The 17,002-nt window shown below is 37.1% G+C and overlaps 2 protein-coding genes across 22 annotated transcripts; one reads left to right on the top strand and one right to left on the bottom strand.

Annotated features, from left to right (window-relative positions):
* Positions 1-221: 221 nt before the first annotated feature.
* LOC112179470 (J domain-containing protein DDB_G0295729) lies at positions 222-1,654 on the bottom strand. The gene has a single exon (XM_024317887.2). It carries the CDS (start codon positions 1,567-1,569, stop codon positions 562-564), a length of 1,008 nt encoding a protein of 335 aa, XP_024173655.1. The 5' UTR covers positions 1,570-1,654; the 3' UTR covers positions 222-561.
* Positions 1,655-4,009: 2,355 nt separating this feature from the next.
* LOC112180075 (MADS-box protein AGL24) lies at positions 4,010-16,630 on the top strand. 21 transcript variants are annotated; one of them, XM_040510896.1, is made up of 16 exons: positions 4,010-4,275; positions 5,149-5,222; positions 5,769-6,451; positions 6,732-6,928; positions 10,921-11,002; positions 11,237-11,298; positions 11,389-11,488; positions 11,618-11,659; positions 11,912-11,962; positions 12,056-12,246; positions 12,686-12,806; positions 13,891-14,131; positions 14,397-14,877; positions 14,987-15,181; positions 15,563-15,674; positions 16,189-16,630. In XM_040510896.1, exons 4-11 carry the CDS (start codon positions 6,753-6,755, stop codon positions 12,720-12,722), a joined length of 741 nt encoding a protein of 246 aa, XP_040366830.1. In that variant the 5' UTR covers positions 4,010-4,275; positions 5,149-5,222; positions 5,769-6,451; positions 6,732-6,752; the 3' UTR covers positions 12,723-12,806; positions 13,891-14,131; positions 14,397-14,877; positions 14,987-15,181; positions 15,563-15,674; positions 16,189-16,630. The 21 variants fall into 21 exon arrangements, with proteins under 21 accessions (XP_040366830.1, XP_040366832.1, XP_040366843.1 ...); XM_040510898.1 differs by having other exon boundaries at positions 5,766-6,451; XM_040510895.1 differs by lacking the exon at positions 4,010-4,275 and adding an exon at positions 4,959-5,007.
* Positions 16,631-17,002: the final 372 nt, after the last annotated feature.

The raw sequence follows: 17,002 nt of genomic DNA, 5'->3' as shown, positions 1-17,002 counted from the left end.
ATACAGTAAATATCAAATACAACCATTCCTTATATAGGGAATTAAAAATTTTCCTTATATGAGGAGACAAATTAGCTAATTTAAAGCTGAATTTAGAGGAGGAAAAAAAAAATAAAGAAAAAAGGTTTCAATAATCCACTTGACAATAATAAAAAAAGTGGTCAGTCCTGCAGCTACTTTTTGATCAAATGCACCCACCTTAAACCCAAACAAAAATGAAATATCTAAATCAACCAACTAAACATGTCCCCAGATAAATGCTCCTGTACATTCAATATGAAGATAGAAAAAGCCAAACTGGTTCAAAAGCTCAACGAATTAACATTTTGGCTACAAGAAGCTTAATCTACAAATGCCGTCAGTTTAATAACTTGGAAACATCTACAAACAGCAATTACATTCTAAAACAAACACAACCAAAAGGAAGAAGAGAGTACCTTCCGAATTTTGACACTGAGCAGCTCCAAACCCCTCAGCAAAATTTGTCTCTCTCCCCGCCCTAACACCCAAATCAAATGCATACGGTTACAAATGTGGGTCTTCTAATCTAAACCTCCCAAACTAAGTTAACTTCCGCGGCCGTCCCCTCTTCTTTGGATTAGTCCCTGTCCCTGAATTCGAGTTCCCACCCGAAAAATTCAACATTACATCAACCGTTGCCGCCGCGGGCACCGGGGCAGGTGGCGGCGGCACATTCACAGGGGGTGCCCTGGAAGTCTCAGGGGTTTTATTCTGTGGCGGCGGCGGCGGCGTTGTGAAAATCGGTGGCATCCAAGTGGGGAAGGCCGGCGCGGTGGCAGCCGCCTTTCCCTTTCCTCCATTGGCTGAGCTGCCACCAACAAACCCCATGGGGAAGAAGCCCCAGCAACAGTAATAGGCATCCTGGCCTTGCACCAATGGCGGCAAATTCGGGACCAAAACGGCCTCAAACCCTCTCTTACAATTCTGACACCTCAAACAGCAATTCTCATAAACCCTAGGGTACTCATACAGTATATAACAGTAAGGACACGCCGTCCAGAAGCTCGATAATCTCGACCTCTGTTGATTTTGCTGCTGCTCGTCCGAAACGCCGTCGTTTCGAGCATTCTGCCCCCGCCGCACCGGAAGCTTGTTCGGATTGGAGGCTGCTGCAGCGGCGGCGGTGAGATCGACTGGGCTGTAGAGGCCCAGCTCGGTGTCGAAGACCGGCTTCTTGGCCGGGTCGGAGAGAACGGCCCATGCATCGGCGACGAGCTTGAAGGCGTGCTCGGCGAAGGCGTATTTGTTCTTGTCCGGGTGGAGGAGCAACGCCAGCCGTCGGTACGATCTCTTGATCAGATCGTGGTCGTCGGATCGGCGATCCACCTGGAGAATGGAGTACCAGTCGTGGTGGTTGTTTACGCGCTTATCGGCGGCTAGGAGGACGTCGACGACGGCTAAGATCTGATCGGAGCCGTCCAATAGCGGCTCTGTTTCTTGCGCCAGAATGGCGAAGTCGCGCGAGCTGCTCAGATCTCGGTTCTGTAGAAGCTTCTCGGCGATTCCGAGCAACCGCTCGGCTTCGGCTCTGTTCGGATTGTGGTCCATACTTTTCCGATTGGGATCGCCGACGACGGCGATCGATGTTTTGGAGTTTGCTTTTTGGTTTGTGTGGAAAAGATCAAATAGAAATAGAAATAGAAATGGAATGTGGGGGTTTACATATCTGGGCTTGGTTTTGCTGGAAATGGCAGGGAATGTTTTCACGCTCTTTCTTTTGCTGGTGGGTGTTTTGGTCATTTAATATGGTATAGGCCCATATCCACTTCCCCATCACCTTGATGGATCAGTGTACTAGTTTTTCTTTTATGGGCCAACAATCAAGAGTGCTAGTTTAGATGGTTAGCAACATTAAGTCAAACATGTTCAATGTTAACTTTGCTATATATGCTTCGATGAGGTGTGCTCTTACGGTGAAGGTTAAGGAAGGGCAGCAATTATTCATGGGAAATGCTTCTGCATTAATGGTTCAAAGCATTGGAAATATTGTTGAGACTTGAGAAGATGACATTTGGGAAAGAGCTTATTCTCAACAACGTACTTTTCATGTGCCTAAGTTTCTTTAAGTCTCTATCAATTTGAACTTATAGAAGTCGTGTTTCTATTAAGAAGTCTTCAATAAGAGTCAAAGAAGCTTTTAAGTTGGATTTGATTAATTTGTATCAAAGTGAACACAGATTGGTGGAAGATCAAAATAAAAGAACAACTTAAGCTCAAGATGAACTTGTGAATGAGCTTCTTAAGGACCAATAAACTATCATATGAATTTGGTTTGTTAATAAACAATATTGGTCATTGGGATTTTAGTATAAGAGTTGATATTGAACAAGAAAGGAAGATGATCGATTAAAATAGTATATGGGTGCCCAAAATAAATTGGATATCTTATCTCTATTGAGAAGAAAATTACTCTTTGGGTCACTGATCAAGCATTTTTACAAAAATTAATGATAAAGTGAATATTGTTTGGTATGGCGAGTATTGTTGAAAAGAATTCTTATGATACTTGATGTGTTGCTGGACTTAGGAACTCCAATTTTCCAAAACGTGAACAGAGGTGGTGTTGGCCTAAGGAAATGAATGGAGTAAAAGTTGCTATATTTCAGGTATGGAGATTTGGGAATCTCTTGGTTAGATTATATATATATATAAATAGTCTTGCATGACTGTGGTTATTTCTTTATAATTTTGTGGATTTGATATTTTCATTGCCATGCTTATTATCAAATGTTTTCGATTTTATGTGATGACATGAGAGTGAGTAGAGCATAGCGACTACCTTGGATTTCGATCCCCTAAACTTTTGGAGGGCTTGTATGAACAGGATAGTCTCTTACATCATGTGACGTGTGACACCACTTCTAGGTGATACAGCGTAAATAGACACTTTCTCTACTCTTTGCCGGTTACGATGTTAATGGTAACAAAGGCGTAAATGGCATAGTGACTGATCATCAGGTCTGTGTTTTCTAGGCCCGCATAAATGCTTTCGAAACAAAACCTATGGTTTATGATTTGATCTTTGTTTTTACCTATATACGTAGTTCTCAAATACTGGTAAAAAATGTATACATATTTTATGTATTTTTAAATCTGGCCGCGGCGAATTCCCTATTGAGTAGCGAGGATGAAAACTCATCCCTGCGATAATTTTGGATGCAGGTATTGTGCACGTGAACGAGACGCATCGGAGTGAGCGGGGTTTGCTAATTAAGTTACTTTATGTATAAATGATTTATGATACTTTTCAGGTTTCAGTTTCTTACTCTTTCAAATGTAATTATTCCTAGTTCACTATAGTTTGTTTGATATTGCGTCTTTAATACAGCTACTTTTTGACGAAAGGTTTTTGACTTATTTAGAGTAAAGACATTGAAATGCACCTCAAAAACTTTTAATCAACCCTTCCGTCTTATTTCAAATTTAGTTTCTTTAAAAAACAATTTCTTAACTTATAGCTTATCTCAAAAACACCAATTAAGTTTACTTAGTTGGTGACGCTGAAGATATGTGGTACTGGAACATGGCTGATTTGGTGAGGTGCATACTTGAAATTTGAAAAGATACTTGGCTTTCGCCAAAAAAAAAAAAAAAAAAGAGAGAAAGGAAAAAACAAAGTTTGGTTAGTATATTGTCCAATAGCAGGCTGACAGTCTATCAAATCGTTCATGTCCGTACATGTATTAAATATGCTAAAGTATATCACTCTTTTTGAACTAACACTTGAGTATTATCTATTCAATTTGATTGACTTCTTCCCAATTTTACCAATTATGTTAAAGAAAAAATTAGCGATGCTCCTGACTCTGGGGCTTTGACTGTTTTGCCCCTGACTGCCTCTCTGTTTTGTCTGTGCCCCCGACTTTCACATTGAGAGTGACAGTGTGTGAGAGAGAGAGAGGGGCTTTTGCTCAGCTTCCAGTCTTCCACAGAGCACAGTGTGTGAGAGAGGGAGAAGGAGGATCGATAGGCGGGAGGGAGAAAGATGTAATCAGGGAGGGAGGGGGGGGGGGACCTTTCAGTACCAATCAGCAGAAGAAGAAGAAGAAGAAGAAGGTTCACTGAAGGAAAGTCTAAGAGGAGGAAAGGATTTCTTGATCGATTGGGTTCTCCGGATAGTTAAATCAGAAAATTACAAAATTGACTTGCTTCCTAGGCACCATCCGAAACCCGGTCTCCTGATTTGACCTCAATTCCTCCCTCAATTTCAGTTTGGGAATTTCGGTTTCACCTTCACAGTTTCAGTCTTCGAAGGTAAAAGTCAGTTACCTTTTATGTAAATTTTGCGGTCAATTTTGTTGGGTTCGGCTTTCTGGGACTATTCGATTATTGGGTTTTGGGTAAAATTTCATCATTATAAGTTTTGTTGGTCAGATTGTTGAGAATTGGATTAGGTTTAGGGTTGTATCTGAATTGCAGAGCTCTGATTTTTGCTTCGTTAGTTAACAGTGGCAAGTGTCCTTCCAACTGGGTTCATCACCTTTACGAGAAATTTTACGTGAAATTTTGTTGTATGATGGTTTTCGAGGTCCAACTTTAGTTTAGTTGGCTTGGTCCTGGCTCTTGTTTGTACTGGATCAAGGGTTCTTCTTCCCCCTGGTTTTATTGTCTGGGTGTTTCAAGTTATCAAAATAAATAAATAAAAATTTAGGAATTGCGTGTTTGAGTTAGCTAGATCAATGGATACGATTCTGTGTCACAAAGTTATGTAGAATCACTGCTATCGTTCACATTTAGCAACATGTGTACAAGTTTTGTGCCTTGAAGTTGGTGTTAAATCAGTTCAGTTTGCTGGGCTGGTTAGGTTTCAAATGGCTTTTGTTGTATATTAAATAATGGCTTTTGAATTTGGTGCATGTGAAGAGTGGATGCGTGTGAAGAGATTTGGGATGGTGAACCGGGGGGGGGGGGGGGGGGGGGGCGGGGAAGAAGGTGATTCTGGGTCATTGAGTTTTGCTGTGAGGAGGAAGATGACCTGCGTTTCGGGTAACTCTCCTTTTGCGTTCGTGTTTTTTTCCTTTATTTGGAAGAGCGGCTGCCTGGATTTGGTTTGAGGCAGAGGTCTGGCTTTATTTTGAAAAGCCTTACCTCTGATAACATATGCCATTATTTTCTATTCTTTGTCAGGAAAGGAAATTCCAAAAGACGCTGATGCGCAACCACAAATGCTTTATGCGGGTGCTGATCATGTATTACGTAAGGTTGGAATTAATGTTCATTTGAGGATATATGATTATCAAGTAGACTGATATATTTACTATTAAATGCATCTCTTATTTGATTGTGGCAAGTAGACTTACAAGTATATGTTGTAATTAGAAAGTCTAAAGCAAGTCTATGTTGTAATTAGGTTGTTGTCTTCCCCTTCCACCATCTTGATGTACTCGTTTTTTTTTTTCAATAATTTTCCCTCACTCTGTCGAGGTTTGCTAAAAAAAAAAATGTTGTAATTAGAAACGTTACAGGATACTGTTGTATTATGTAATCGTTGTTATAATGGAACATGGGAGCGAGGGATAGGTTTTGGTTGATAAATTTCACTTTTGGACTTTCTCAAAAAAAAAAAAAAAAAAAATCACTTTTGGACATCTGTAGGTTGAAGCCTTTGGTTTATGGCACAGACTTGCTTTGTACCAGATAAATTTTTTTTTGCCTTGCGAATGGTTGTGGTGCTACTAATTGCTCTTTTGTGTTCAAGTGTTTTTTTTTTTCTCATGAGAATTTGAAGCAACTTCAATTTGCAGCAGTAGACTGGTGCTTGAGCAAAGGAAAAGAGGACGGTTTTGGGTCTGGGTTTGTGATTGAAACTATTTGCCGGTTAATATAAATGTACAATGAATTTATAAAACTTAGTGAGCAAACAAACCCAACGGGTTTGTTATTGAAATTAGCTGCCTATTAATGTAAATATACAATGAATTTATAAAACATAACAAGTAAACAAACCTGCGGCATCACGCCGGAGGAATTGCCTAGTATGTACGAAAGGACAACCGGGCTACCTAAGAACAGAGCTGAACATAAATGGAACCTCGGCTACGTATGCCAGAATATCGGTTGAGATGGATTAGAGTGACAATGACGAATGGCACCAAGTGGGATTGGAGATAAAGATGGAGAGAGCCATCTGGCTGACTTAGCTGCAAGGAGAATCATCGTCCACGTAAACAGGTCACAGTGAATTATAACCGACTATCTTTAAAAAGATATTTTGTAGGCTGCACCGAGACAGAAATAAACGATGCAGATCACATCTATAACCCTCCTGCCTGCATTATTGACCGTCCGATTGCGGTGCTGCCCGTTTCTTTTTTTCCATATGAGGAAGCAATTGTTTCCTTTTTTAAGCGTTTACTATTTCACCTCCATTTCTGCTAGCTGTCAACTCTGGTGAGACCCAAAGCTTCAGTATCTGCACCACCGAAGTAAGGTAAGCAAAAGAACAAATTAGAAATTGATAACCCAGTAGTTATCCTGATCTTTATCTGTTTTTTGATGTTCATGAGTTAGCTAAAATATGTTTGTTTATATGATTGGTGGGTTTCTGTTTTGTGGTTTTCTTCACTATGATCTCGGTACTAGCTAGGGTTTCTAACTCAGTATTCTTTCTCTGAAATTGGCGATGACCCATATATTATCCCTTTTTTCCATTATTGAGTGTATGGTTAATTCTTCAACCGGTTGGTTTGATACTTGGATCTTTGATGAAGCAACTGAGCAGCTAGCTAGCTATGAATAAGATCAAGATTGAGAAGATAGAAAACCTGCCGGCGAGGCAGGTGACGTTTTCAAAGAGGAGACAAGGGCTGTTCAAGAAAGCCGGAGAATTATCAGTTCTCTGCGACGCTGAGGTTGCTGTCATCGTCTTTTCTTCTACTGGCAAGCTCTACGAGTCCTCCAGCTCCAGGTACTTCTCTACCGTCGTCCTCTTCAGATTATTTGGTTTTTCTTCCCTGAAAAATATTACCGGCATAGAATTACGGGCGCGAGAGAGAGAGAGTGTGTGTCGTGACCTTTATGGATCTTGCATGGTTTCCAGTAGTATGGTGCAACACGTATTGATGAACTGTTTTGATTAGGACAAGTATTCTAGTCGTTTGCTTTTCCACAGAACACGTGTGTTCTGTTGCCTCTCATTTTACATGGAAATTAACATACATGCAAAACTTCGTAGCACTTGTCTAAAATAAATCTTTTATACTTCATATCAAATATTCTTAGGTACGTGGAGAAGATAAGGATAAAAAGAAAAAGAGCTTGCTAATTCGTAGTTCGAGAATATATATATAAAGAGATATACATAAGATCTGAGTGTATCATAATTCATGTTTATTATTAATATTTTAATGCTATAGGTATTTCCCCTTCAGGCAATTGTGTCTATCATATTGTTTACACCTGTTCTTTCACGGTTTTGGGTTTGTTAAAAAGGTGGTTATCTGTGTTCAATCTCCTGACCTGAAGGATAATATCTGTAACCGTGTGTGGTTTGGTTTACTGGTAGCATGGTATCTATTTGAGCCATATAATTTGACTTTTCATACTAGGAAAGTGCATGATTTGATGATATGTTCAAATACATAGAAGCTTGAAGACATTCAGCTGGATGTGCATCCATGCTTCAAGTAGGGCATGCCATGAGTGGTGGAGCTATCATGACCATGCATGCATTTTTAACTTGTTTTTGCCCTGCATTGGTTTTGTTGGCAAAAATTCAAACTGATAGAACTAACTCTCATAACATGTGCATGCATGAGAGATACATGGATGGTGAGAATGTAATGTTTAATGTAAATCATGGAATAAGAATTAATGAGCTGTATGTTTTTTGTTTAACTGACCCTAGCTAAGTTTTATAGTAAAACTAGAAAGAAAAGCATTACAGTAACCTTTACCAAAAAAAGAAAAAGAAAAAGTGTTCTAGTAAAAAGAATTAGTCTCATTTTTATGTGCATAATCAAATTATATGTGATGGTTGATCTCTTTATTGGTTTAATCGATTATTCAATTACATACTTTTTATGAGACAAAACAAAATAGGAACAGCAACATATACTTATAAATGGAACAAAAGCAAGTACTTGATCCAGCACCCACCAAAAAAAAAAGGAAAAAGGAAAAAGGAAGTTATACTAGAATTAATAATAGGAAATACTATTTGACACTTAATTAATAGCAATAAAAAGCTTGTGGTTTATAATCACAAAGCTGGGAAAATTGTTGCTTATATTTCTCTTCTTCTTCTGAGGCCAGCTTTTAAAATATGAGATTTGTCATGCTAAGAGTAATCATCTTCAGTATATAGTAGTCTCACAATAGAGCAATAGCGTTTTTAGAGTATGAGGAGATCACGCTACTGCTACAATAGCACCACAAATATTATCATTAACCCAACAGACATCTTAATAGGCATTGTCATAAGTTTTGTCATTTCAGAAGATTCCTGTGAAAACAATGTTGGCAAGTACAATAGCTCATTCCCAAGTTCTCCTTCCACTTCTCGATCCCCAGCTTTCGCTGCCTAGCAATTATCTTAGTCGATTCAAAAACAGCCAATGTTAGTTCCATTTAAGTGTACACTCTCCCTCGCCATTTCAACGGCCAGCTATCGTTGTTAGCAATGATCTTTCTCTTTGTTCGTATCTGCTTCCTAGGACCCTCACCACTTGGTATTGGATGAAACCATGTGGCCGGCCAGAAATATGAGATGGTTGCATTAAAAAGTCTACAAAGCTACAAGAAATCCGAGACTACAAGTGCTACTTGATCAATAGTATAGCACCTTCCTCCATGACTTTAAATCCTAGCTACCTTTGCTAGAAGGATGTTGGAAGGAAAGAGTCTCTAACAATAGGAGTGAAAAGCCTTAAAGAGAGTCTTTTAGTAGCTGTAGGAGTTGTATCTTATGCTAGCACGGGAGGAGGTGCCAGGGGCCTAAGACGGCATTTTATGTGAGTTTTCCATCCTTTATGAAATAGGCATGCGCCAGCCTTAGTTGACACTTAATGGTTAGAGCTTTGACGAATATCCAGCCTATTTTGCATCCGTCTACCCCTAAGTGGTGATTCTTAGTAAGTCTCTCTCTCTTTTAGGGGATGATTCCTAATACCTTACTTCAGGAATAGGTGGACTGCTATTGTGAGCTGAGCTGAGCTTTACTTGGAGCCTGTATAAAATCACTTGGCAAACTCTGTCATAGATATGTCAGTGTCTCAACTAACCTTTTATATCTTTCTTTATTGGCAAGGCATTTTGATCATTGTACTCATCCAATTTGTACTTCTGTTTTGTCTTCTGCATACATACATGCAAGCACATCAGTTTATGTAGAAGGCATATTTCTTAGTGGGATATGAAAACCACCATGGCTCCTGTAATATCAAGAAAGTATTTACATTGCACCCTGATTTTCGATTCGAGCTCAAAATGATAGATCAGTTTTCAGCTCCTAGTTTTCTTTCCTATCATCCAGGTTACAAGTTCACAACAATATTCTTTATCTAGATAATTAGAGAAGTCAAACTTACCTTTTCTTTGCTGCTGAAGAGACTGTGATCAGCTCTGCTTGTAGCCAAAGAAAGTTTCATGGATCAACTTAACCATCCAAAGCAATTAAAGTGGATTTTTTAAGCCCACTTCAGTGGATCTGTCAACTTTAATACTATGTCCTTTGGTTAAAATCTATGTTAAAAAAAAGAGAGAGACTTTAGTGGTTCCTTTATTGGTTCCAATTAGTATTGGTTGTGTATTTGGTGTATAAAAAGAGATAATGTAACTTCAAGCTAAGAGTTCTAAGCAATAACCAGATTATTGAGTTCTGTGGAAATTGGAGGACCCAAATAACAAAACTTCCAATGAAAATATCAAGAAAATCAAATATCGATGAAAACTATACAAAAACAGATTAACTAAAATTGCACTAAACATAATATCAAGAAGAGGTATTTAAAATCAGTACTTGTATTTTCTAAAAAAAAAAAAAAAAAATAGGCTGATGTTTATAAAAAGTAGCTAGCTTGCAAATTAATTTGGCTGAAAGATAGAAAGCAATGTTGAAGATGCTCTCAGAAAACTGTATTTATAGATTTCAATGTAGAGAAACATATCACACCAAAAACAAATTCAGAGAAAAATAATAATTTCCTCCAACAGAATTTAAAATAGCAGGAAAATACTACTAAACTATCACATGACCTCACCTCACAGTGGAATGAGGTAACGCGATGTTGAAAACTCAGATTTGGAGCCCCACCTATCACTCAGACTACTCAGTTGCTTTGAGCGTCTCATTCACTTTTAGATATTGTCTCATAAATTCCAAACATCTTAGCGTCCCATGATGAATGGTCTCATGGATGATATTCTAGGATTTGACCTCATGCATCCTTGTCCAAGTTTTCATGCAGGTGCATATATTAATGATTAATCACTGCATGACATAATCATTTATTAATTATTTTAATAATAGATGCATATATGGGCTTCTTTGACTTCTCTTGAGATCATTGGCTAGTAATTAGGTCAATTATCTAAAATTTATAACCTTGTATAAAAGTACAAAAATATTTTTATTTGTCTGACTAAATGGTGGGATAAAAGATATAAAAGATTTTGGGCCTCCCTCCCTTGCAAATGATATCATTACTTCAGTAAAGTCTCCTTAGTATAGTCTGGACTTCCTCCTGAAATTTGATATATTGGAAATTCCAAAGGTTCCAAGAAGTTTGCAGTTCATTAGTTAAGGGTAATGGCTCCAGATTATCAATATGCAGAAATATTTTTTTTCCCTAGAAACTGGTCCAGGCTTGAAAAGAAAATCAACCAAACTAGCCATATCCTATCTTGTGTAGTACGGAAACTTTAATTGTACCTTATTTCATTACTTGTGTATTGTGAAAGTACGAAGGGTGTCATTGCAAGGTACAACCTGCACACTGAAGATGGGGAAGAGGGGGACCAGCAGCCACCTCCTGAGCTCCAGGTACGCTCAATATTCCATTTAACGTACTCAGTTAAATATCTTTAGGTCTATTTTTTTAGCTTCAAAATGTGTTACTATATATGGTCATTGAAAAATATAATATAGGTATTATTTTTTTAGGTGGATCATATTTGTTTAAAGTAATCAAATATTTTCAGTATGTCAATTGCTAAGCATTTCATGTTAGAGAATTAGATTAGATTATTCAAATCACGATTCCACTTCTCATTTTAGCTGGAGAATAATGAGTGCATGAGGTTGAATAAGGAACTTGCTGACAAGATCCTCAAGCTAAGGTAATTAATTAACTAATTTTAACAATTTGTATGATGGTTGTTCAGACGAAATCTGCTAGAATACCATGGATTATATGCGTTTTGTAACAGGCAGATGGAGGGGCAGGATCTAGAAGAGCTGACTATAGATGAGTTGCAGAGATTGGAGAATAGGATTGAAGGAGGACTCAGCCGTGTACTTCAAGCTAAGGTTTATGTTGACAAATTAGATATTCATTTCTCAAGACCTGATAATAGACCCATATTTTTGGTTTATATAGTTAAATGTATGTGAATGTCCATAAATTAATATCTAATTGAAATTTTCCGTTCTTTTCAGGATGAAAGTATTATGAGTCAGATTGTGGCACTTGAAACAAAGGTTAGCAAGAGCTCAATCAATTAATCGATAATGCCAGTGATAGATGTACCATATATATTTATGAGTTCAAAACAAATATAACTGTTTAAGTGTAAGAGATATTTTGAGGTTCTAGAGTTTTGGCATGGGTTTGGCTAGAGTATTAGTTGGCTTTCCTATATCATTGGGTCTTTCTTGTAAAAATGCATGTCCCACATTTATTTCACTTTTATTTCTTCCAATTATTTTGCCAAACTTTTCTACATAATTCAGGGAGCCGAGTTGACAGAAGCAAACAACCAATTAAGGCAGAGGGTAAATAAGGTTCAACTTGATCATTCTGTACATTATATATCAGTTAGGGCTATGGATCCTTATATATAACCGGATGAACATTTTTGCATTGATTACATACAGTTAGGGATGCTATCCAATGGAGATGGAAATAGAGCTAGTGGTGTTGCTTTGGAGTCGGAGATCTCAACTGATGAAGAAGGAGGTATGGCATCGGAATTTGCCACAAGTTCCACCGGCTACTACGGTACTGGCTCTTCGACTTCTTCCCTTGAGGATGACTCCTCTGACAACACCTTATCCCTCAAACTTGGGTGAGCTTTATTCCTTGAGTGCTTTCATATAACAGAAAACGTCATTCATGCATGTTTGTTTCTTTCTTATGTTTAAAACCTTTAATTTCTGGGGTTTAAGTAAGATCGTTGAAGCTTATAAATTATCTGACCAAAAGCTAATAAATCTATATGTGGTTTGCACAAAACTTGGGATTTAGATTGGTATGAATGTATGATTATCTCTGTTGTATATGTCTTTTGTCACTATATTATACTTATGGTCAAAAGTGTATATATTTATATTGTTCAATTAGGATTGAAGTTGAACTTTTACCCAAAACTTAAATGAATATCTTTAAACGATAAAATTTTGATAATAAGCATAATTGACATCACAATATAAATATTAAACTAAATCAAATTTTCTTAACAATCTGCATTGTCTAACTTTCAGGCTTCCTCGCTGTGGCTAAAACAGGGAGGGATATATGGCATCACTATTAATTAGTGAATAAGGTGGAATTATATGAAGACACTATGTTACGTCGTTGTATGTGTGTCTTAAGTTGGGAACCAAATTCGCGGGCATGACTAGGAGGGTGAGTAACTTGCCTCTGAAGTTTCTTTTTTATCAGTTACAGCTGAAGTTATGTAATGAACTTAGATAATAATATCTAGTCTAAGAGCTAGGTTGAAGAAAGATATGCTGAAGAATAGTTCTTATATGTAAACTATGTCTGTTTGGATCATTGTCTTACAGTTCTGAAAAGGTTACGACTTACGAGTCAACTTTCTCAGAGGCTAGGTTTTAATATAAAAAAATAAAAAATAAAAAAGAAGAAAAAAAATCAAAACATTAGGAAATGGCTCTTGGAGATCACTTTTAAGCTTTCAGCCAACTATTAGAGTTGTTCATCTTTTAAGCTTTCAGCCAACTATTAGAGTTGTTCATCTTTTAAGCTTCTCTACACGAATTATTTTTGCAAGAAATTCAATCATAATTGACACAAGAAGGAAAAGCTCCAAAGAGTCCTTTCATATATCCATGCATAGGAGATGCAAACAAAGGAAAACAAAAATTTTTAGGAAGAGCTCCAAAGAGTTTCTTATCTTTTATCCATAAAATTTAGTTTCTTATATTATCTGTATCATATACTGTCCGAATCACAATTTGATGGACTTTTAAGCATTAGGAAAAAACAATGTTCAACAAAGAATTGAATGAATATATAGCTGAAGATTCTTTACAAAGCTATTTGGCTGAGGTATATGATAGAAATGGGTGTGATATGTTAATTGATTTTACGAATATTGTGTTGATGTGTTCCTTGGTTTACAATTATAAATTTTCTAAATTTCAGCTTAAGGTATTGAAGAGTTGAGTTATTGATGCGACTGTGACAATGCTCTCTTTTGTATAGTACCTAATATTCGTGGTTCGTCTTCACCTTTACATATACCAGATTAATAATCCGAAAGGTTTAATATCCGAGCCATGCTGTTTTACATTGTGGATGATTCTCTTTAGTTTGAATTCATGACCAACAAATGTGGTTCTGTATTGCTGCTGGTTAATTGTAATTTTTAATGCATGGGTACATCAAAGTTTTTCAATGTTACAATTCCTTCAGCCAAAATCTTATTAATTAACAACGCCTAAATTTTGTATTTAATATTCTCTAGGTATCTCTGCATTTTGAGTACTACTGGATTTCACTACAAAATATGGGCCTTAAAATGTTGGGAGCAATGATAGATTATACTCTTTTGCTCCATGCGTGGATGCTTCTCCAAAATGCAAGACCTATATATATATCATATATCCTATGACTCGATTGTGAATGATGCTCATTTCAGTTGATATTTCTCTCTTGGAAGGTGATGAACTTTTGTTTGGTGCATATACTAAAGCATTTTGTTCAAGGTAGATACTGTGCATCTGTTGAATTGGTAGTTTAAAATGGTAGAAGAGGAGACCAATATTTGATGCGGCAATGTATAGCGATCTGTTGAAATCATAGTAGGCAAAAAGAAGTCCTATAGTTGCATATTTGATTGGAGTTATATATGTAATTAATCTGTATTAATTCTATGCTCATTTCTATTTTGAATTTTCGATGCATATGTTACCTCATTGTTTGTATTGGTCTTATGCCTGCTCTTTTTATATTGGTTATTCACTTTTGCAGGAAGGATTTCATTGTCTAGTTTAGTTGGTTGTCTAATGTTATTTCCTGCAACGTGATCCAGTCAAAACCCCTCAGTCCTGAATATCAGACTTTGTTAGAGGAATTGGAGAGTTTGAGCAAGCATGAAATGTATTATTCCAAGTGCATAGGGTAATGCTTTGATGCATATTCAGACGGATGATGGAGTGTTAACAACCATATGATGCATTACAAAAGCGGCTGGCAGATGCCAGCAAACAAAAGCCACAGCATCAGTCATGCAATGGAACTATGGAAGCCAGCAGCCAAAGTCACGAAAATAATAAAAGGGTTAGAGCTGCCAAACTCTGGAATATATTAGAAGGGTTAGAGCTGCCAAACTCTGGAAAATATTAAACGGATTAGAAATGCGTTTTAATTAATTTTACGTGGAGTTCAGTACTTTTTGTCCTCTTGGACTTGCTTGGTTTTCCGCTCTTGTCGAACAGCTCAGTGAGGCCAGGTTAATACTCTTTCTTTTCCATCACTTTGACATTTATATAAAATATATATACATTGTGACATTTCAGTTCTCAACGTTTACAAATCGATTGTTTTGTATATACCGTCAGGGACGATTCCATCGTTTAGGTTCGAAGAGAATAGTTACAACCGGTTTTTTAAATTGGAAGAAATCTTTTTTTTCTTTCAAATCCTTTGAAGGAGCTCTCCAAGAATGCAAATTGGATGCATTGTTCAGCTGTTCTTCTTTTGATCATCTTGATCGATGTGGTTATTCCATCCTCTATTTCTCCTTTGTACCTGGGGTAAGGTTTTAGTCCCCGCTTCCTCCGCTCCCTCTTGTTATTTGATTTTAAAAAATAGTACTTTTTGTGGTTGTCCCTTGGACATTCAAATATATTCTAAATTATACCATCAGAACGATATAAATAGTCCGCAAATGAAAATGGTGTGTGTGTGTATTTTGTTTTCATTTTTGGGTAGGCATTTTTTTTCTTTTTCATTTTTGGGTATGAAATGTAAGTGTCAACTAGGGAACTGTTATTGTTGTGAAAGTTTTTTGGTATTGCTGGATCACATTGTTAAAGACTTTAAATTGGTAATCCAATATTTCTATACATTTGTTGCTAAAGCATTCATGATAATATGGCTTATTATTGAAATGGCATCCCGTTCTCTTGTATTAGGTGTAGAACAGATATCATCAAGTTATGTAAGAAAGGTTGTGACAGGGCTGCAAGGTTGTTGACAGGCCGCGAGCTACAAGAAAATAGAAGTTCCAAGGTGGGGCCTTGAACGGTAAGGTTTTATATTCATAGTACGCCGTTATATAAATATATAAAGGAATTGAACATTTAATCTTATGGGGTAGTTAACTCTCGGTTAAACCTGATTAACCTAATTATTTGATCTGGATTCAATACAAAAAAAAAAGTCCTGGATTCAATACAAAAAAAAGAAGTCCTAATAACAATTGACATACAGCTCATGAAAACTCCTTCCCTCTTGTTGGTTTAGATTAGGGATTTAGGATTGTCATTTGGTTTGGTAATTATCGAACGGATCTAATACTAATTGATATTTTAAATTTGGTAAACTAACTTTTTAGTAATCGAAATTGATAAAAATGAAATCAAATATTACGGAAAAAGTTTGTCTGGTTTTCGTACATGCCAAAAATTTTGGTTGGTAGGAGAAATCAAAATTTTTAGTTTTGGAATTGGTAAGCCCCGTAACCGATTCGAACCGACCGAGTGACGGCCTTAGTTTTAGATTTCATGAATGACACACTTATCATTACTTTTGTGGACAGCCCTAGTTTAGATCTCATGAATGTCACAATTGTGATTACTTTTGTGGGGATGTCTACAAGTTGAGCTTCCGGTCTTCACATAGGAGCGTCGATGATATCAACGTGACCAGTTCTCCTGAAATGTGACCACTAGCTGCAATCTTGAATTAATTGGGTCGCTTAGATCTCAGTCATGCTTTAATAATTGTACCGTAACAACCTCAATGGTTACGTGGTTTACATCTAACGCGCCCACAAGCCATAACTGTACATTTGATCCGACCATACGTACTTCCAAAAGAAATTTGGTTGGTTATTTATGTACCAGCGTTTCTTATCATTAAGGCTTCTTTGATTTATATCGATCCATGTGTAAATTGTTATGCGACACTAAACAATGCAAGCTAGGGCATTGCAGTGGATTAGCTTTTCCTAGTTGGAATTGGATTGGCCCTAGTTCAAATTGTTCCGCTTGATGTAGATGTGTGTGTAAACACTGATATATGTCTAGCTATTAAACAAGACGAGTTTATCATTGTGCAATTGAGATTTGAGACACCCACTCATTAATCTCAAGTCAATTCCCTTTGTTCAATATAGCCAAATTATTATAATTGAAACTGATAGGGTGGCGGAATTAAATATATTGAGTGGGACATGGACGCGTGGAAGAAAGTAGGGTTGAAAGCATATGACATCAGAACAGTGTCGGGAGAAAATGTCGTCCACATAAAAACGCTGGATGAATTTACCGACATAGACTTTAAAGTTTTTAATTAACCCAAACAGACGGCGGAGATAACGTTATATTAACACCATGTACATTGAGCTCCGT

Source organism: Rosa chinensis, chromosome 7, assembly GCF_002994745.2.
Source record: "Rosa chinensis cultivar Old Blush chromosome 7, RchiOBHm-V2, whole genome shotgun sequence".
NCBI lineage: Eukaryota > Viridiplantae > Streptophyta > Magnoliopsida > Rosales > Rosaceae > Rosa > Rosa chinensis.
The sequence above is the reverse complement of the archived record's forward strand: the minus strand, read 5'-3'. Positions and strand labels throughout refer to the sequence as shown.

Coding starts and splice junctions, on each gene's coding strand:
- LOC112179470 (XM_024317887.2), bottom strand. CDS start 1,569: ATGGACCACAATCCGAACAGAGCCGAAGCCGAGCGGTTGCTCGGAATC.
- LOC112180075 (XM_040510896.1), top strand. CDS start 6,753: ATGAATAAGATCAAGATTGAGAAGATAGAAAACCTGCCGGCGAGGCAG. Junction 6,929..10,920: donor TACGAGTCCTCCAGCTCCAG/GTACTTCTCTAC, acceptor GTATTGTGAAAG/TACGAAGGGTGTCATTGCAA. Junction 11,963..12,055: donor TAAGGCAGAGGGTAAATAAG/GTTCAACTTGAT, acceptor GATTACATACAG/TTAGGGATGCTATCCAATGG.